This window comes from Podarcis vaucheri (assembly GCF_965113315.1).
Source record: "Podarcis vaucheri genome assembly, chromosome: 14".
NCBI classification, from domain to species: Eukaryota; Metazoa; Chordata; class Lepidosauria; order Squamata; family Lacertidae; genus Podarcis; species Podarcis vaucheri.
In genome coordinates, this window is record NC_138752.1 from 48,295,345 (window position 1) to 48,314,736 (window position 19,392).

At 50.0% G+C, this 19,392-nt stretch overlaps 2 protein-coding genes across 4 annotated transcripts in view; one reads left to right on the top strand and one right to left on the bottom strand.

Annotated features, from left to right (window-relative positions):
• CACNA1H (calcium voltage-gated channel subunit alpha1 H) overlaps positions 1 to 19,392 on the top strand; it is a 384,808-nt gene that overhangs the window by 316,511 nt on the left and 48,905 nt on the right. For all 3 annotated transcript variants that reach the window (XM_082199567.1, XM_082199569.1, XM_082199568.1), the window contains exons 15-21: positions 5,695 to 5,785; positions 6,901 to 7,109; positions 9,738 to 10,175; positions 11,235 to 11,335; positions 11,873 to 11,996; positions 12,960 to 13,028; positions 14,519 to 14,703. In XM_082199567.1, the coding sequence (XP_082055693.1) occupies positions 5,695 to 5,785; positions 6,901 to 7,109; positions 9,738 to 10,175; positions 11,235 to 11,335; positions 11,873 to 11,996; positions 12,960 to 13,028; positions 14,519 to 14,703 (1,217 nt within the window). The remainder of the gene's footprint in view (positions 1 to 5,694; positions 5,786 to 6,900; positions 7,110 to 9,737; positions 10,176 to 11,234; positions 11,336 to 11,872; positions 11,997 to 12,959; positions 13,029 to 14,518; positions 14,704 to 19,392) is intronic.
• Positions 1 to 19,392, bottom strand: part of SLC5A10 (solute carrier family 5 member 10) — a 514,359-nt gene that overhangs the window by 185,833 nt on the left and 309,134 nt on the right. The window lies entirely within an intron of this gene.

A 19,392-nucleotide genomic window follows, 5' to 3' on the forward strand; every position in this document is an offset into this window, starting at 1 on the left:
CAACCCACATTAAAACATCAAATGAAACAAGCCAGAATAAGACGTTACTGGAGGAAGTGAAATTATAAAGTACAAGTTCGAAGCAACGTAATTAACAGGAAACTCAAATATTATCTTCAAAGATTTCAAAATAAAACGTTGCAAAAGAGGTCAACTACAGATTGTGCATAGGAAAGTTGACCCCCCCAAAAAAAAATCAGCCACTGGCTGATTCCCTCCCCCCCCCAGCCCCGCTGCCTCGCAGCTCCCCTCCTTCCTTCTGCCCATCATAATGTTGGGATATTCCATTCCACCTTAAGGAACAGGCATGATTGTTGTATGTCACATGTCTGTTGCCAACACAGCTTGCTGGGAACTTCCATTTGTGTATAGCTTTTGCTTTAGCTGTCTTGCTTTGGACACGAAAGGGATCAGACATGTTTCCTTTTGTCTGCTGTTTGCCAAATAAACTGCTTGTAAATACGCTTACACTACCTCTCCTGCCCATAGCTGTCAAGCGTCCCTTATCTGGCGGGACAGTCCCTTATCCCAGCGCCATGTCCCGCTGCTGTCCCTTATTGATGATGTCCCTTAAATTTCCCGGGTTTCAAAGGAAGCAGCTCCTCTCCCTCCCTCCCTCCCTGCCGGCCAGGGAGGAGGGAGGCTCCAACTGTGTTGCTTGGCTGCGTTGCTCACCCAATAAGAAGTCTAAGAACGACTGGGGGGTGGAGCTTGCATGCCTTGTCCTGCGTTGCCTGGGGACTCACCTTTGCTCAGCGCTTCCCAGCGGAGAGATGACAGTGGTTTTCCTTGAGGCTTGAGGCTTCGTTTGGCTGCTGGCTGGGCTCTCTGCCTTTGGCTCAGAGGGGCTCAGAAGTCAAACATACCTGTGCCTGGAAAATCCCTTATTTTGGCTGCTGATCCCTTATTTTCGAGGCTGCTGGTCCCTTATTTTCAAATCTGTAAGTTGACAGCTATGCTCCTGCCACTTCTGTTTGTGCGTTATCTCTGCTGAGATGCTCCAGCTTTTGAAGCTGTGGGTCGCAGATGCTGCAACAAGGACTGGAGTTCGCCCAGCACACCGGCCAGTGGGCTGGAGCCAGCTGGGGGCCTGCCAATTGCCCCCGATTCCTTGGTTGCTTGCCAACACATAAAACATAAGATGAGCTTCTTGGATCAGGCCAATGGCCCTCTAGCCCAGCATCCTAATCTCACAGCAGCTAACCAAATGCTTGTGGAAAACGTGCTTCTTCTTTGGCGATCCCTCCTAGCCGAGTAAGATTGTCTTCCATAAACACAGTTTTTACAATGAGTTAGCAAGTGACTGTGGAGGCCAATTCTGGATCCACATGTCCTTCCACAGTGGGGACATTGGTTTCCTGGTGGGAGTTGATCACGGTGTGGATTTGCCAAGCGTGCCTTCTTCCTAGCACATTTCTCCCTTGCAGTGGCATAGCGTGGGTTCTCAGCACCCGGGGCAAGGCAAGTAATTTGCGCCCCCTAACCCGTGGATTTTAGCACTCGAGTCTCTTCCGCGCCCCCCCAGATGTTGCGCCAGGTGTGGCAGCCCCCCCTGCACCCCCCACGCTACGCCACTGCTCCCACCACAAGTCTTCAGGACAGCCATCCGAAGGCTGGCGCGGGGAGAAGGTCTCTCCGCCCCACCGCCAGGCTTCGGAGCAGCCTTCCGAAGGCTGGCGGCGGGAGGAGGTCTCTCCCGCCTTGGAGAGGTTCCCGCTTCCTCGAGGGGGGCCGGCCAAACGCGCCCCCCAAATGTTGCGCCCGGTGCGGCCGGCACCCCTGGCACCCCCCACGCTACACCACTGCTCCCTTGCGTCCTGAGTTCAAGTGTCTTCAAAGTCCATGACACCTTTGGTCAAGGCTGTTGTGTGTCGAGGTCCTCCAATCCACCCCCAAATGATTCACACTTCACACATAATTTTTGTTTAAGGTTTTTGGCATAATTTTGGCCACAACATTATTAAAATACATAAATGTGAGTGGTTGCTTAGGTACTGGTTATGATTATCTGTCCCCACGCCTAGGGACAGAACTGACTTCCGGATTCCAGCGAAAGCCAGTAAGGGAAAACAATATTGGGGAGAGCATGGAGCGAGGCACCAGACCCTCACCCCCCCTCATGCTCCCTGGGGCTTGCACAGCCCTAAGCCCCCTTCAGGGGTACGGACAAAAGAATGACAAGCCCCTGGATTCCTTTAACGGAATTCCCTTTCCGCAGCAGCATTGGAGGGGCTGGCACCGCCAATCCTTACCCCTCCACCAACCAATTTTTAAACCAATGCCTAACCGCAACCTTACAAGTTATGACGATTTGCTACGCAGTAGGCAAAAACCAAATGGCACCAGCCAATCAGCCAAATGGACAAAATTCCTACCAGGCCCCTGCCCCAAAAGCAGGCGACCCCTTGGCAGGCATAGCAAGGTCAACCAAGATTCCTAAAATTAGGGAGGGTGGGCGGGTGATCCGGTGCACACAGCAAAAGTACCCAGTCAGAGCTGTGTGACTTCAATTTATAACCTTTGGCCCAGCCCCCAAAATAGCAGCACCAAAATTTGCCCAACAACCCAACCACCCAATCACTGTGGATGGTCATCCAAACTAACCCATCCAGCAACAGAGGGGTGGCCTTCCAGACCCCACCGCAACACATGCTCTCTATGAATGAGAACACGCTTTCTCCAAGCAGGATCTGAACTCAAGACTCCCCTCCTGTGTCTTCCAGCAACTGGTTTTCAGACGTATTGCTCCCTCCAACAATGGAGGTATTGCAGAGCCCCCATGGGCCTTCTCACCCATGAATGAATGAATGAATTTTATTATTACGGTCACAGACCAGTTCTGGCTCACTTACAATATCAGAAAAATCATAAAACACAACATTGAATACATTGAATTGCAATTGGGTTTAACAGAGACAATTCAGATATAACGGCAGTTAAAAAAATATACATTAAATCTTGATCACTAAAATATAACGTAAATTCTCATTTAAAACCTTAATCATTTGGTAGTACAGCTTGTTCCCTGAGTTTTATGGCAGTCACACAGAATTTGGCCACCCTTAGCGTAATCTCCAGATCCTTGTCCTCTGCCGGGAGTATTAGACATTGGAGTTTGGACCCGTTTGGAGATTTTTGTATAACAGGAGTGATAAATACCAAGCGTATATCCCCGTAGAAACGGCAGCGTAACAAGACATGAGAGACAGCTTCTACCTCCATCAAGCCGCAGGGGCAGACTCGTTCCACGTACGGTTTACCCTCGAATCTGCCCTGCAATAAGGCAGATGGCAGCACGTTGAATCTAGTGAGGGTAAATGACCGTCTGTATTTGGGTATTTGTAATTTTGACAAATAATTTGCTGGGGTAAATCCTCTCCCATTACATCCATGAATTTGTCTAATCGTCTTTTAAAGTCCTTGAGGCCTTTGTTGTTGTTGTTGTTACAGCATTTTTATTTCCGACGTCTAGTAGTTTGGTGTGTCATCCAGTGTCCAGGTTCACCGGCTCTGATAAGGTTTAGGAGAAATGAGTATCTAGGCTCTGCTCACAGAGCAGATTAAAAACACTTAAGATGCAGGCATTTCCATCCCTGCGTTGAGCCTCCCAGTTAGAATCATAGAATCATAGAATCCTAGAGTTGGAAGAGACCACAAGGGCCATCGAGTCCAACCCCCTGCCAAGCAGGAAACACCATCAGAGCACTCCTGACATATGGTTGTCAAGCCTCTGCTTAAAGACCTCCAAAGTAGGAGACTCCACCACACTCCTTGGCAGCAAATTCCACTGTCGAACAGCTCTTACTGTCAGGAAGTTCTTCCTAATGTTTAGGTGGAATCTTCTTTCTTGTAGTTTGGATCCATTGCTCCATGTCCGCTTCTCTGGAGCAGCAGAAAACAACCTTTCTCCCACCTCTATGTGACAGAGGAGTTCTCCTAGTTGTGGGCATTGTGTGACGTGGAGAGTTCCAAAAATGCGCTCCAAATCTCTTGGAAGCTAGTATTTTCATGCAGTTTACAGAGCAGGGTTTTCTCATGGCTTGCTAAACGCAGGAGTTCTTGTATCCAGTTTTCCACGCTTGGCCTTTCCAGTGTTGGAGGATTATTCTTAGAAACGTTTTCTAGTCAGGAGGCTGCTGGCAGGCCACCGCCTGGTAACAGAAGCTCATCTTATTGCTTTGGCATTTAGAAAAATGTATATATTATCCTTTCTAGCAACAAAATGGTGCTTGATCCTAAGAAAGTGTTTAGTCCCAAGACTACCAGAAGCAAACTCCCTTTTCTTCAGAACACACAGTGATCCTTCTGGATTAACTGCACTCTGCATGAAGGGATCCTTTGTTTTATTTGTCCCGATTCTTCTAACATTCAGTTTCGCTGGATGTCCATGAGTTCTAGTCAGTGAGAAAAACTTTTCTTGATCTTCTTTTCCCATGACATGCTTAGTTTTATAAACATCCACCATGTTGTCTCTTGTTGTTTAGTCGTTTAGTCGTGTCCGACTCTTTGTGACCCCATGGACCAGAGCACGCCAGGCACTCCTGTCTTCCACTGGCTCCCGCAGTTTGGTCAAACTCATGCTGGTAGCTTCGAGAACACTGTCCTACCATCTCGTCCTCCGTCGTCCCCTTCTCCTTGTGCCCTCCATCTTTCCCAACATCTGGGTCTTTTCCAGGGAGTCTTCTCTTCTCATGAGGGGGCCAAAGTATTGGAGCCTCAGCTTCAGGATCTGCCCTTCCAGTGAGCACTCAGGGCTGATTTCCTTTAGAATGGATAGGTTTGATCTTCTTGCAGTCCATGGGACTCTCAAGAGTCTCCTCCAGCACCATAATTCAAACGCATCAATTCTTCGGTGATCAGCCTTCTTTATGGTCCAGCTCTCACTTCCATACATCACTACTGGGAAAACCATAGCTTTTACTATACGGACCTTTGTCGGCAAGGTGATGTCTCTGCTTTTTAAGATGTTGCCTCTTACTTAAACTAAAAACCTCCAGACACTGCAACCTTTCCTCACAGGCAAATCGCTTCTTCTTGTAGCCCCCGCTTGCACTATGATTTAATTGAGTTTACTCTCCAAAACTGTGCATGCTCAGAGTATTCTCTCCTCGCCGCCGCCCCCCACATCACCTGTATGGAATGGCTGCATGGAGAGGTAGAAGAAAATGCTTAATGCTGACCTTCAGACCTGAAGTCATACAAACGGCCATCTAAAGAGGGCACTGCAAGGCCATTAAATCCAGTGTCCAAAACAGGGTGGTGGGGAACTGTGCTCAGTCCAATGGCCAGGGGCCACTTGTCTGCCATCTCGGCTGTTAGCTTCCTCCTTCTCTTCCATCTCACAGTTGCCCTTGTAGAAAAGAGGATGGAGATGAAACTAGAATCAGTTAGACCTGCCTGCAATTGGCTCCATGGGGCCGCAGGTCCTTCATCACCCCCAGTAATCTATTTGTGGGGCTGGGCGCCCACAAAATCAATGGGCAAAGTTGAAACCCTTCTTTGCGAGCACCCACAATCTTTGGCACGAGATGGCACCTATGGCTCCGGCTCCGACCTTTCATGGACACTTGCGCCACCTGCTGTTGGCCTCCTGCCTTGCATCTTAGCAGTCTCTTATAGGTGCCAGCCACTGCTGAGTTCAGCATTGCAGATTAATTCAGTTTCTCTTCACCCACCCAACTTTCCCTCCAACAGGGTGATGCCAACAGATCCGACACCGATGAGGACAAGACATCCATCAACTTTGAGGAAGAGATTGAGAAGCTGAAGGAACTCCGTGCTTCTGGTAAGCTGGGATGCCATTCCCATGGTGGGGCACCTACAGGTCCATTAAGGTGATCGAGGTACTGCCCAACCCAACCTAGTCTGCCCTCAGACAGACAGCCCCTCGCTCACCTGCCTGCCTTCTAACTTACAAACACCCCAGGGGGTTTCCCTATCAGCTTTTGCATGAAAATCCCCACCCCAGATTTCTACCTTTCACTGTCATAAAAATCCTCTAAGCGGTTTATGTAAAAGCAATATAAATATGATAACATTTGATTTTAAAATTCAAAAAAAATGACATACAGTGGAACCTCGGTTGTCAAACGCTTTGGAAGTCAAACATTTCAGCTTTCAAATGCCGACAACCCAGAAGTGAATGCTTCCATTTTCGAATGTGCCTCAGAAGTCGAGGCGTGTTTCTCCATTTTTTCAATGGATTTTGCCGACCGGCAATTGCACCTCGGTTGTCAAACGTTTCAGAAGTCGAACGGTCTTCTGGAACGGATTATGTTTGACAACCGAGGTTCCACTGTACAGGCAAAGTGTGATTGTGTATCACAAAACCAAGCAGCCGACAAAGCAATGAAAAATTAAAAGTCCTACAGAGGACATTTCAGGACATGATGAGTTCTGTTCTCCAGCTGATTCAAATTACAAACACAGATCCGTTGGGAAATGGGAACCTGTTTGCTTCCGCCATTGATTGCTGGTGAAGGCATTAGCTGTCATTGGAGAAAAGCACTCTGCGAGGAAAAGAACGTCAGATCTTCATGATGTCTAGATCCTTGGTGGTTCTCTTTTAGGGTGGGGCAGTGGCGTAGCGTGGGGGGTGTAGGGGGGGCCGGCCGCACCGGGCGCAACATCTGGGAGTTAGGGTTAGGGGGCGCAAATCCACGGGTTAGGGGGCGCAAATTACTTGCGTTGCCCCGGGTGCTGACAACCCATGCTACGCCACTGGGGTGGGGCAATCCAATTGAGAAAGTTTTCAATGCTGCTTTTGGTCCATGTGTTTCAAGTATCCAGCTATAAGTCAGAATAGCATTGTACATCCCCAGCGGCTGTCGTACTGAGGCACCTGCTGAGAATTTGGCCGGTCTGTCCATGCCCTTGACAAGAGCTTTTTCCATCTTCCAGAGCTGAAGATGTACTCTCTCGCCGTCACCCCCAATGGCCACCTGGAGGGCAAGGGGAGCATGCCCCCGCCGATCATCATGCGCACTGCTGCCACGCCCATGCCCACCCCAAAGTGTTCCCCGCACATGGACGCCGTCTACCCCTTTGCGGACTCCAGAAGAGGGAGCAACGCCTCGATTGACCCGCTGAGCTTCGACCAAAAGTCCTTGGTATTTTACAAGTGTTGCTGGTAGCTAACATTTGGGCAGAGCAGGGCGGGCGAAGGCTACTTTGCAACTGGGCACACCAAGTACTCCGGGGCCCCAGTTTTTGATTGATTGCCTCTCCTCATATCCACCAACCCGGAGGGAGGTTTCCTGGATGGCGACCCAGAACAGAGCTATACCTGTGGTGGGGAACGTTTTTCAGCAGAGGGGGCCAAATTCCCTTCTGGGCAGCTGTCCAGGGGCTGCAAGCAAGTGGTGGGCGGAGTCAGAGCAAAAGTGGGCGGAGCAATGAATGTAAATTTTACCCAGTTGAGGCTGGTCCTTTATGGCAAATGGGGCACTGCCCCACCAAGCTCAGACTGCCCTCTGCCAGCACCCCCCTGTCTTCTAACTTACAACCAACACCGACTGCACCTGTTGGCTTCCACCACCACCTCCTCAGTGTCAGCGTTTTATTTAGCTATTTTTATTAGATTTATAGGGACGTGGGTGGTGCTGTGGGTTAAACCACAGAGCCTACGACTTGCTGATCAGAAGGTAGGCGGTTCGAATCCCCGCGACGGGGTGAGCTCCCATTGCTTGGTCCCAGCTCCTGCCAACCTAGCAGTTTGAAAGCACATCAAAGTGCAAGTAGATAAATAGGTACCGCTCCAGCGGGAAGGTAAACAGCATTTTTGTGCACTGCTCTGGTTCGCCAGAAGTGGCTTAGTCATGCTGGCCACATGACCCGGAAACTGTATGCTGGCTCCCTCGGCCAGTAAAGTGAGATGAGTGCCGCAATCCCAGAGTCGGTCACGACTGGACCTGATGGTTTACCTTTACCTATTAGATTTATAGACCACCACCCCTTCATCATAAGATGAAAACACAAGGAGATAATTAAAAACAAAACAGCAAAAACAATACATTCCCCTTCCCAAAGACACGTTTAAAAGGCTATAGGATATCAGTTAGCCAAAGACCTGGTTGAAGAGGCACGTTTTCTCCTGGCGCCTAAAGATGTATCGTAAAGGCACCAGGTGAGACTCCCTGGGGAAAGCATTCCACAGATGGGAAGCCACCACAGAGAAGGCCTGTTCTTGCATTGCCATCCTCTGGACCTCACATGGAGGAGGCAAATGAAGAAGGGCCTCAGAGAATGAGTGCAGGGTCTGAGTCGGTTCATATGGAGAAAGGCAGTCCTTGAAGTATTGTGGTCGGTCCAGAGTCATTTAAGGCTTTGTAGGTCAAAACCAGCACTTTGAATTGGGCCCAGAAGCTAATTGGTAGCCAGAGCGGTTGGGTCAGGATCGGTGCAATATGCTCTTGCCCTTGTAGAACTCAGCAGGTGGGGAGGTTGCGAACAGGGAAGTCGGGGGGGGGATGGAAAAGCAGAAAAAGACATCACTACATCATTAACTGTAGTCATTCACAAAAGCACAGACATCCTGTCATTGATAAGCCAGCTAACTGTAGGGTTTAGGAAGCCAGACTTATGGAGGGCACGTCTATGAATGGCTACTAACCCTGATGTCTATGCTATGCAGTTGGAGCAAGCAGTACTTCTGAAAACCAGCTTCTGCAAACCACAGAAGAGGAGAGGGCTCTTCTGCTTGCAGGTTTCCCAGAAGAGACATCTGGTTGGCCACTGTGAGAACAGGACGCTGGACGAGATGGGCCACTGGCCTGATCCTACAGCCTGTTCTTAATTTCTTCCTTCCACCCTGTTTCCACAGGACGTGGCCAAGCAGCAAGCCTGAGCACAACTGCGCTCTTCCCAGTTGTCACACCCAGAAGCTGGCCTTCAGAGGTGGACCAATGCCATCATGACTAGTGGCCAACAACAACCTTTCCCTCCGTGGAATAACCTTATCGTCCATGGCTCACAGCCAGGTTGTCGTTGGCTACTTGCCATGATAGCATCCCCTGCCCTGACTTGCCCTCAGTAGCTTGCCTTCTTCTGGCCAGGGGGGTGGGGAAACTGTGGCCCTCCATCTATCACCGGACGCACATACCGTATTTTTCGCTCCATAAGACTCACCTAGTTTTTAGAGGAGGAACGCAAGAAAAAAATATTCTTTAAAGGGAGTGCTGAGCAGAGTCTGTATGCATCCCAGGCTCTGCTCAGCGCTCCCTTTCACGAGCCGCGAGGGCTGCCCTTCTCCCTCCTCTGGGAAAAGCCCCCAAGAGCCGCACACACGCTCCGCGCGGCTCTTTAAAGGGAGCGCTGCTCTTGCGGGCTTTTGCATGAGGTGGGGGAAGGGGCTGAGGGGCTGCCCTCTGTCCCTTCCCCCACCTCCCACAAAAGCCAGGGATAGCTGCGCGAAGCCTCCTCAGGGCAGCGAGATGAAGGCTCCCCGTGCCCTGAAGAGGCTTCGCGCGGCTAAACCAGAAGCTAGAACAGCAAGAGGGAGCGCTGCGCAGTGATCCCTCTCGCTGTCCTGGCTTCTGGATTAGCTGTGCAGCCTGCATTCACTCCATAAGACGCACACACATTTCACCTTACTTTTTAGGAGGGGGAAAGTGTGTCTTCTAGAGCGAAAAATACAGTAATCCCTGTCCATGCTAGCAGGGGCTGATGGGTGCTGGAGAATGCTAGGCTCCCCAGCCCTTTCTCCTGGCAGCTCTGACCTGCTCCCCGCCCTCTCTCAGTCCAGCCTCCGCAGCTCGCCCTGCGCCAACTGGGGCACCAGCAGCAACTGGGGCAGCCGCCGGTCCAGCTGGAACAGCCTCGGGCGGGCTCCCAGCCTGAAGAAGAAGAGTCAATGCGGGGAGCGCGAGTCCCTGCTCTCGGGGGAAGGAAAAGGCAGCACCGACGATGAGGCGGAGGATGCCAAGCTCAGCGCCGTCAGCCGGCCCCCCTTGCACCGCAGGGCAGAGTCTCTGGACTGCAGAGGTGCCCTGGAGATGCCTGAACTCCTCCATGTCCCCGGGGTGCGCCACCACCCCTTGAACATCAGCCCTGTGGCAATGTTGCCCGCCGAGTACCAGGACTGCAATGGCAAGATGCTCCACGTGCCCAGCGAGTTCTACCTGCACGTAGATGGGCACAAGGACGACACGCTCGACTACGATGACGACATGGAGGACGTAAGTCAGAACCGGCGAACGGAAGGCGGGACCTGCTTCCTCGCCAGTGACCCTTAATGTACACAGGGGGGGTCTATTTTATTATTTACTTGCAACCCGAGGTCCCCAAAGGTTGTTGAACTACAAATCCTACCATCCTTGACCACTAGTCCTGCCCACCTAGAGATGATGGGAGTTGTAGTCCAACAACAACTGAGGACCCCAGGTTCAGAATGGCTGGCTTATTTCATTTGTACCCCAGTGGTGCAGCAATAAAACTGCTAGCACATTTGCAAAGCTAATCAGGATCTAGCCTTGCCAATCTCCCTCCATGTCTAAACCACTGAGCCTCTTGGGCTTGCCAGTCAGAAGGTCGGCGGTTTGAATCCCTGCGACGGGGTGAGCTCCCGTTGCTCCGTCCCAGCTTCTGCCAACCTAGCAGTTCGAAAGCACACCAGTGCGAGTAGATAAATGGGTACCATTGCAGTGGGAAGGTAAATGGTGTTTCCATGCACTCTGGCTCTCGTTATGGTGTCCTGTTGCACCAGAAGCAGTTTATTCATGCTGACCACATGACCCGGAAAGCTGTCTGTGGACAAGCACCGGCTCCCTCGGCCTGAAAGCGAGATAAGCATCACATCCCCATAGTCGCTTTGACTGGACCTAATTGTCCAGGGATCCTTTACCTTTACCTCCATGTCAAAGTACTGTCACAGCCCACCTGGTATGAAGAGTTGGACCACCCTGATGTAGTCTTTATAGATCTATAGACTTCATTGATCCACAGCCTGGTCTGCATAGATTCAGGACCCACACCAAAACAGCCATGTGGGGTCCAGGCGGGAGGGATGGAGATGGGCCGTTCGACTGGATCAGGTCAATGAAGGGGTCCTTCTGAGCCCTTGGGGCCTTCAGCCAATGCCCAGCTCAGCTGGCGCCCTTTGCTCAAGAAAGTGGGCGTCAAATGTGAAAGATTGGGAAATGCCTTATTTTCTCGTTTCATTTATATCCTGCCTTTCCTCCAAAGAGCTCCAAGCCGCTTAAAGGAATGATATAATAAAAGTCTTGTTTTCCATCCAGAGTTACTGCTATAGGATTCGTAAGGCCCTGGAGCCCTACAAGCCAGAGTGGTGCAAGACTCATGAGGACTGGTCACTCTATTTGTTTTCACCTCAGAATCGGTAAGAGCGCCTCAGCAGAGATGGGAGAATCTCCTCCTCCTCCCCCTGCTCCAAATCCAGATATAACTTATTTACAGTCCACCGACCATAATCAGACACTATCCCCATTAAGTTCATTGAAATTGGCGGACCTAAGTTAGTCATCTTCATTAATTTCATTGAGCCTGCTCAATGGCTAACCCCATATAAAAGGTACATAATATGAAACTACATCAATTCATTAAAAGGCAAATGTCTTCTAAAAGTCTGGTAGTTGTTGTTCTCTTTGACATCTGGTGGGAGAGTGTTCCACAGGGCGGGTGCCACGACCGAGAAGGCCCTCTGTCTGGTTCCCTGTAACCTCACTTCTCGCAGTGAGGGAACCGCCATAAAGCCCTCGGCGCAGGACCTCAGTGTCCGGGTAGAATGATGGGGGTGGAAATGCTCCTTCAGGTATACTAGACCGAGGCCGTTTGGGGCTTTAAAGGTCAGCACCAACACTTTGAATTGTGCTCGGAAAGAACAAGAGTGGTAAGCAGTTGTGCTCTCGTCTTCAAGGCTTCGGGCCAACTGCCAGAAGGTCATCGCGCACAAGATGTTTGACCACATCGTTCTCGTCTTCATCTTCCTCAACTGCATCACCATCGCGTTGGAGAGGCCAGATATCGACCCCAATAGCACGGTGAGCACCAGAAAGTGCCCCAATCGCTGGGAGATCGGATGCTAAGAACCACTTACTTTGCAGCCTGCAAACTTTAAGCGGAAGGAGGGAGAAGGGAGAAGGGTCATGTGGTTGTCCAAGACTACAAGTCCCATCATCCCTGACCATTGGGTCATGCTGGCTGGGAACGATGGGAGTTGGAGCCTAACAACATATGAGCACCATGATCCCTGCCCACTCCTGCATACCCTCTGACTTTTATCCAATGAAAATAGGAACGTCCCATTCCATAATGATCATTTTACTATTTATACCCCGTGCATCTTACTGCGTTGCCCCAGCCACTCTGGGCAGCTTCCAACATATAGAAAAACATAATAAAACATTTTTTTTTTTAAATTAAAACAACAACAACAACTTCCCTATACAAGATTGCTTTCAGACAGCTCTGGAGTCAGATAACTCCATACCCTCCAACATTTCTCCAATGAAAATAGGGGCATCCTAAGGAAAAGTGGAAAGGACGCGGGTGGCTCTGTGGGTTAAACCACAGAGCCTAGGGCTTGCAGATCAGAAGGTTGGCGGTTCGAATCCCCGCGACGAGGTGAGCTCCCGTTGCTCAGACCCTGCTCCTGCCAACCTAGCACCTCGGTTTTCAAGCATCTCAGAAGCTGAACATTTTGGGACCCAAACGCCAAAAACCCAGAAGTAAATGTTTCCATTTTCAAATGTGCCTTGGAAGTCGAATGGCTTCCGCTATGTATTTTTCTATTTTCTCCATTGAACTTGCAGCTAGCCCTTTGAGCCTTGGTTTTTGAACGTTTTAGAAATCGAACGGTCTTCTGGAACAGATTATGTTCGAGAACCGAGGTACCACTGTATATATATCTGCCCCGAGTGTAACCACATGGCATTGTGGATTGAGCAGTCTGCCCACTCGCTCATACCTTTTTCCCCTACCTCCATTATTATTATTTTTTACAGGAGCGGATATTCTTGAGCGTCTCCAACTACATTTTCACTGCCATCTTTGTCGCCGAGATGATGGTCAAGGTAAAGCTGAACCAGGAGGCATGCAGAAAAGAAACCATCAGAGCTTGGTCCTGGTCTTATTTCCGCTATATGCATGTACAGTGAAAGGCAATCTACCCATTACGCAGAATGTAGAATTGTAGTGTGCACCACTTTAGCTTATGAAGAGAGATTTCATATTTCTGTTAAATATGCTGCCTTGTGGCAAAGAGGTAAATATCCCTCCCTGCAGGGCATAATCCAGCACAAAAGATCATAGAATTGTAAAGCTGCGAGGGACCACAATGGTCATCTAGTCCAACCCCCTGCAATGGAGGAATATTTTGCCCAATGTGGGGCTCGAACTCACAACACTAAGATTAAGAATCTCATGCTCTACCAACTGAGCTATTCCAGTCAGGTGAGAGTGATGCTGATGCATGAGGGGGGATTTCAAAAATATGAGCCCACTACAGTCTGAAGTGGCATAGTCCTGAAATCTATTACCTTTGTTAGTAATGGTCATTATGTTGCAATTATTTTTTTTAAAGAGGGGTGCTGCTGTTGCTTAGCAACCAAATATAATGACATGATCTTCGATGAGGTAGAACATGGTCCGATTGGCTATGTGGACCTGAGGGAGTTTCCCCTGTGTATATTGAGCTGAATATCTTCCTGCCCTGTACAAGGCTGAAGCTAAGAAAGAAAGAAAACCCTCTCCATTCCTTCCTCCTCAAATGATATGCTGTTTCGTTCAGTTTTCCTCTGTAAAGTGTTATCAGTTCTTAAGGAAGGAATCTAACATCTTAGTCTACCACTGGGGATTGGTGGTGGGAAGACAATGAGTGGTCAGAGAGGGAGAAGACTGTGAAGATGAGATGTTGGAAGGTCACAGCACTCAGTGAGCGAGGGGAATCTGTGACAGAGAGAAGTCCAAAATCAGAGGCAGAAGCAGGAGAGGAGGGAGGCCAAGAGATGAGTCTGGATGGCGAAGAGCCACAAGTGTCTCCCCCTCCTGCTGCAACAATCTCCCCTCCCCGCTTGTCTCCCAGAACCAGAAGAGGCATGAAAAGGGCAGAGGAGAGGGTTGGCTTCACACAGGCACAGTCTCTGATTGCTTGGGGGGAAACCCTGCAGAGGAAGGAACTTAGATGGTGGTGGGGAAGCAGGGACTTTCAGTCTCTGCAACAGATCCATGGGTCAAGACCTACCAGGGATGAGCTGCTGTGCTCATTAGACCTGACACTCCTCCAGGTCTGTGCAGATACCGTTCTTGCTAATGAAGAGCTTTCTCCAATGTGCACAGTGTGATTTACTGCCGGCCTGCTCCTGTTACCTGGATGGGTTGTGAGGAAGAAGGTAGGCATGCAAGGTCTGGTTGAGGTTAGACTAAGGATGTTAGGGCAGTGCCCCATTCGCCCGAAAGGAGTCCCTATCAGAAAGCTTCCGATGTACCAAGATTCTGTACGATGGGAGAATCAGCCTAGCTATTGTTTCGGCTTCTTAACCCTCACCATCTTCTCTGCCTTCAGGTCGTGGCCCTTGGCTTTTTCTCCGGGGAAAACACCTATCTCCAGAGCAGCTGGAACGTCCTGGACGGAATCCTCGTCTTCGTGTCTATCATCGACATCATCGTTTCCATGGCGTCAGCAGGCGGGGCTAAGATCCTGGGGATCCTTCGCGTACTTCGGCTGCTGCGTACTTTAAGACCCTTACGGTATTTTCCTTTCCCCTCTGCAGAAGCTCCTGTTAGGGCTGACTGATTTCCCACTCATGATGGGGAGAAGGGGGAAATCAGTGTGTCAAAGGGACCGTTTCGATCTCAAGCATTGCCCCAGGGAGAAAAGATTAGACACTTCCTCTCCCAGAATTGCGAGCAAATTTAAGAAAACAAGAAGAGTTATCCTGGATAGTCCAGAAGCCCATCTAAATGAACATCCAGGAAGCCTGCTCTCGAGACATGATATCTAGCAACTTTTTTGTGTGTGTGGTAGACTGCCTCTGTACATGGAGGCTGGCGAATGGAGTTTGCAGCCCCGTGCCAAGAGTGCCTTTCAATAAGAAGAAAATGGGGAGACCAATCTTGGGACATGTGCATTACACCTAGTGTGCGTTCTAAGCCATGTTTCCAATCTTTAGCCACAAGAGGAGCCAACATGGTGCTCTTAGACCAGGGGTCAGCAACGTGCAACCCATGGGCCGGATCCAGCCCACAAAGACCATTTTACCGGCCCATGAGCCATCCCCAAACCAAGCCATCTGCTTGGCAAGTCCCAACTGCGCTACACTAAACCGGCGCAGTGCGGTGCGGGGACTCGCCGAGCGGTGCCAGAAATCGCATCTGCACATGCACAGATACCAGAAATCGCTTCTGCACATGCCCAGATGCCAAAAAACGCTTCTGCGCAGGTGCGATTTCCGGTGTCTGGGCATGTGCAGAAGCGATTTCCTGCGCCATGGACATGCGCAGACGCGATTTTCAGTGGAGATCATCCGTGGGAGTGATCTGGCCCATGGCTAATAAGCCTTGCTGACCCTGTCTTAGACTGTGGCTCCCAGCCAGCCCTGCCAGCATGGCCAGAGGTCAGGGACGATGGGAGTTTGTGTCCAACAGCGCCAGATAGACTACTCTTCTTTTGGAGGACCGGAAGCCCATCAAGGCATTGTTTGGGTCCGTACCTGATGGTCAGAGCATCCGCTTTCCATCCAGGTGGTCCCAGGTTCAGCATCTCTAGGTTTGGGCTGGGCATCTGTCCTGCCTGAAACTCTGGGGAGCAGACAAACTGGACTCAGTGGACCGCAAAATCTGGCTTGCTTTAAGGCGTCTTCCTGCATCTTTGGAGAAGAGAAATATGGTGTGTGTAAGATCTGCTTTCCCAGTCCTGGGCTCCATCCCAGACTCCAGGTAGAGCAGGGGATTGTCCTCTGCCTGAAACCCTGGACAGCTGCTGCCAGTCAGTGTAGACAATACCAGCTCAGTATAAGGCACGTTCCCAAAAGCCAGGTTGGCACATTCTGGGTCATCCATCATTTCCAAACTGTCTTGAGCAAAGCATCGGCACAACTGTCAAGGAAAAGCACCGTTTATTTCACTAGACTCGTCACACAGGTTGATTTATGCTTAGGGTTCAGCTGGCAGCTTTCCTCTGTGCTTTTGGGGAGGAAAGAGTAGCCAGGCTGGTCTCAGCCCTGGAGCTCCTTTTGTGAAGAAGAAGCTTGCTTGCTTCACTGTTTATCTTCTAAAGCAGAAAAGGTTCTCCAAAGGGCAACCACTGCGATTGAGGGAAATATAGAGACTCCCCTATTAGAAAAAGCTGCAGCGTGTGGGACTTTCCAGCTTAGAGGAAAAAGTGAGTTAAGAGGCGACATGATAGAAATTTATCAGTTTATGGATGGCATGGAGAAAGTGGATAGAGATAAGCTTTCATCCCTCTCGCAAAACACTAGAACTCTTGGACGCTAAAAGATTCGGGACAGATTGAAGTTGAGACTTCTCCATGCGGCGCATTGTTAATCTGTGGAACTGGCCCCCTCAGGAGGGCAGCGACGGACGCAGACTTCGAAAGAGACTTAGACAAATTCATGAAGAGGGGTATCGATGGCTACTAGCCTCAATGGCTCAGCACTGCCTCAAAACATGGAGGCAGCAATGTTTCTGAGTAACAGTTGCTAAAAACCAGAGGAGGGGAGATAGGTCTTGTGTTCGAATCCTGCATTCAGGTTTCCCTTGGGAATCTGGTTGGTCCCTGTGGGAACAGGATGCTGGACTAAATTGGCCATTGGCCTGATCCCGCAAGCTCTTCTTACATTCTTACTTAAAAGAACAATGGATTTATATTTGAGTATATTTTTTATACCCTGTCATCTCCCCTGATGGGACAGCTTACGATTAAAAACAAGAACCACTGAAAACATAGAAAAAAACAACCATTAAAAAAAACTAGTTGAATATTGATAGAATTAAAATTATATATAAAATATATTAAAACCTTACCAATAATTGCAATAGGTATAGGACAGGCTTCCTCAACTTTGGCCCTCCAGATGTGTTTGGTCTACAACTCCCATGATCCCTGGCTAGCAGGACCAGTGGTCAGGGATGATGGGAATTGTGATAATAATAATAATAATAATAATAATAATAATAATAATAATAATTTATTTATACCCCACCCATCTGGCTGAGTTTCCCCAGCCACTCTGGGCGGCTCCCAATCAGTGTTAAAAACAGTACAGCGTTACATATTAAAAACTTCCCTGAACAGGGCTGCCTTAAGATGTCTTCTGAATGTCAGGTAATTATTTATCTCTTTGACATCTGATGGGAGGGCATTCCACAGGGCGGGCGCCACTACCCAGAAGGCCATCTGTCTGGTTCCCTGTAACTTGGCCTCTCGCAATGAGGGAACTGCCAGAAGGCCCTCGGTGCTGGATCTCAGTGTCCGGGCTGAACGATAGGGGTGGAGACGCTCCTTCAGGTATACAGGACCGAGGCCATTTAGGGCTTTAAAGGTCAGCACCAACACTTTGAATCGTGCTCGGAAACAAACTGGGAGCCAATGCAGATCTCTTAGATCTGCCGGTGTTATGTGGTCCCGGCGGCCACTCCCAGTCACCAGTCTAGCTGCCGCATTCTGGATTAATTGCAGTTTCCGGGTCACCTTCAAAGGTAGCCCCACGTAGAGTGCATTGCAGTAGTCCAAGCGTGAGATAACTAGAGCATGCACCACTCTGGCGAGACAGTTCGCGGGCGGGTAGGGTCTCAGCCTGCGTACCAGATGGAGCTGGTAGACAGCTGCCCTGGACACAGAGTTAACCTGCGCCTCCATGGACAGCTGTGAGTCCACAGTGACTCCCAGGCTGCACACCTGGTCCTTCAGGGGCACAGTTACCCCATTCAAAACCAGGGAATCCCCCACACCAACCCGCTCCCTGTCCCCCAAAAACAGTACTTCTGTCTTGTCAGGATTCAACCTCAATCTGTTAGCCACCATCCATCCTCCAACCGCCTCCAGGCACTCACACAGGACCTTCACCGCCTTCACTGGTTCTGATTTAAAGGAGAGGTAGAGCTCAAAACATCTGGATGTGGGAATTGTAGTCTCAAAACATCTGGGGGGCTGAGGTTGTGGAAACCTGGTATAGGATGTCAAACAGATGAACCAAAGGCCTGGTTAAAAAGGAACGTTTTTGCCTGGTGCCTAAAGTGTATAATGAAGGCGCCAGGCGAACTTCCCTGGGGAGATCATTCCACAGATGGGGAGCCACTGCAGAGAAGGCCCCATTCTGGTGTTGCTACCTTCCGGACCTCTCGAGGAGGAGGCGCACAAAGGAGGGCCTCAGAAGATGATCTCAGAAGATGAGCCAGTGTGGTGTAGTGGTTAAGAGCGGTGGGCTCGTAATCTGGTGAACCGGGTTCACGTCTCCGCTGCTCCACATGCAGCTGCTGGGTGACCTTGGGCCAGTCACGCTTCTCTGAAGTCTCTCAGCCCCACTCACCTCACAGAGTGTTTGTTGTTGGGGAGGAAGGGAAAAGAGAATGTTAGCCGCTTTGAGACTCCTTCGGGTAGTGATAAAGCGGGATATCAAATCCAAAATCTTCTTCTTCTTCAGGGCAGTCCTAAGGTATTGCAGTCCTGAGCTGTTTAAGGCTTTATAGGTCAAAAACAACACTTTGAATTGGGCCTGGAAACTAATCGGTAGCCAGGGCAGTCGGACCAGGATCGGTGTAATATGCTCAAACTGTCTTGCTTCAGTGAGCAACCTGGCCGCTGAATTCTACACCAGCTGAAGTTTCTGAACCATCTTCAGAGGCAGCCCTATGTATAAGCCATGACAGTAATCTAACCTTGAGGTTAGATTCTCAAGGAAGGAGCGCAGCCAGCACACTAGCTTTAACCATGCAAATGCAATCCTGCCCACCCCAGAGACCTGAGCAAATGCTCTTCTTTGCGGCTCGATGAGCACATGTTCCTGCAGAGAAACCAGATTCAAGTTCCCCTCCACCACCCGTACAATTAACCTTCCCGTGCAAGCAGAAAGGTTGGACATGTTTGGAGCACTGAGCATTATCAGCCTCGCACGATAAACGCTTTCTCCTTGCTTGCGTTTTTCTCAGAGACGCGCATATCGGGCCGGCGGCCGTGTCATCTAAATGACATGTCAAATTGCAGAACCTCACAGTTGTTCCGGGAGGGGAGGACATGACCCCAGCATGTGGCGTGTCAGCCATGGAGCAGTGGGGGCGAAGGTGGGGGGGCAGAGATAACAGGTGAGGAGTCACATTGGCTCTGAGCAGGATTTGCATTTGAACCACAGCGGGGAACGCTTCGGGAACTCTGAGCTGATGCTTCCCGCTCAATCCCACCGAGCAGCAATTTAGCATCTTGGCAAGAGCTGCAGTCAG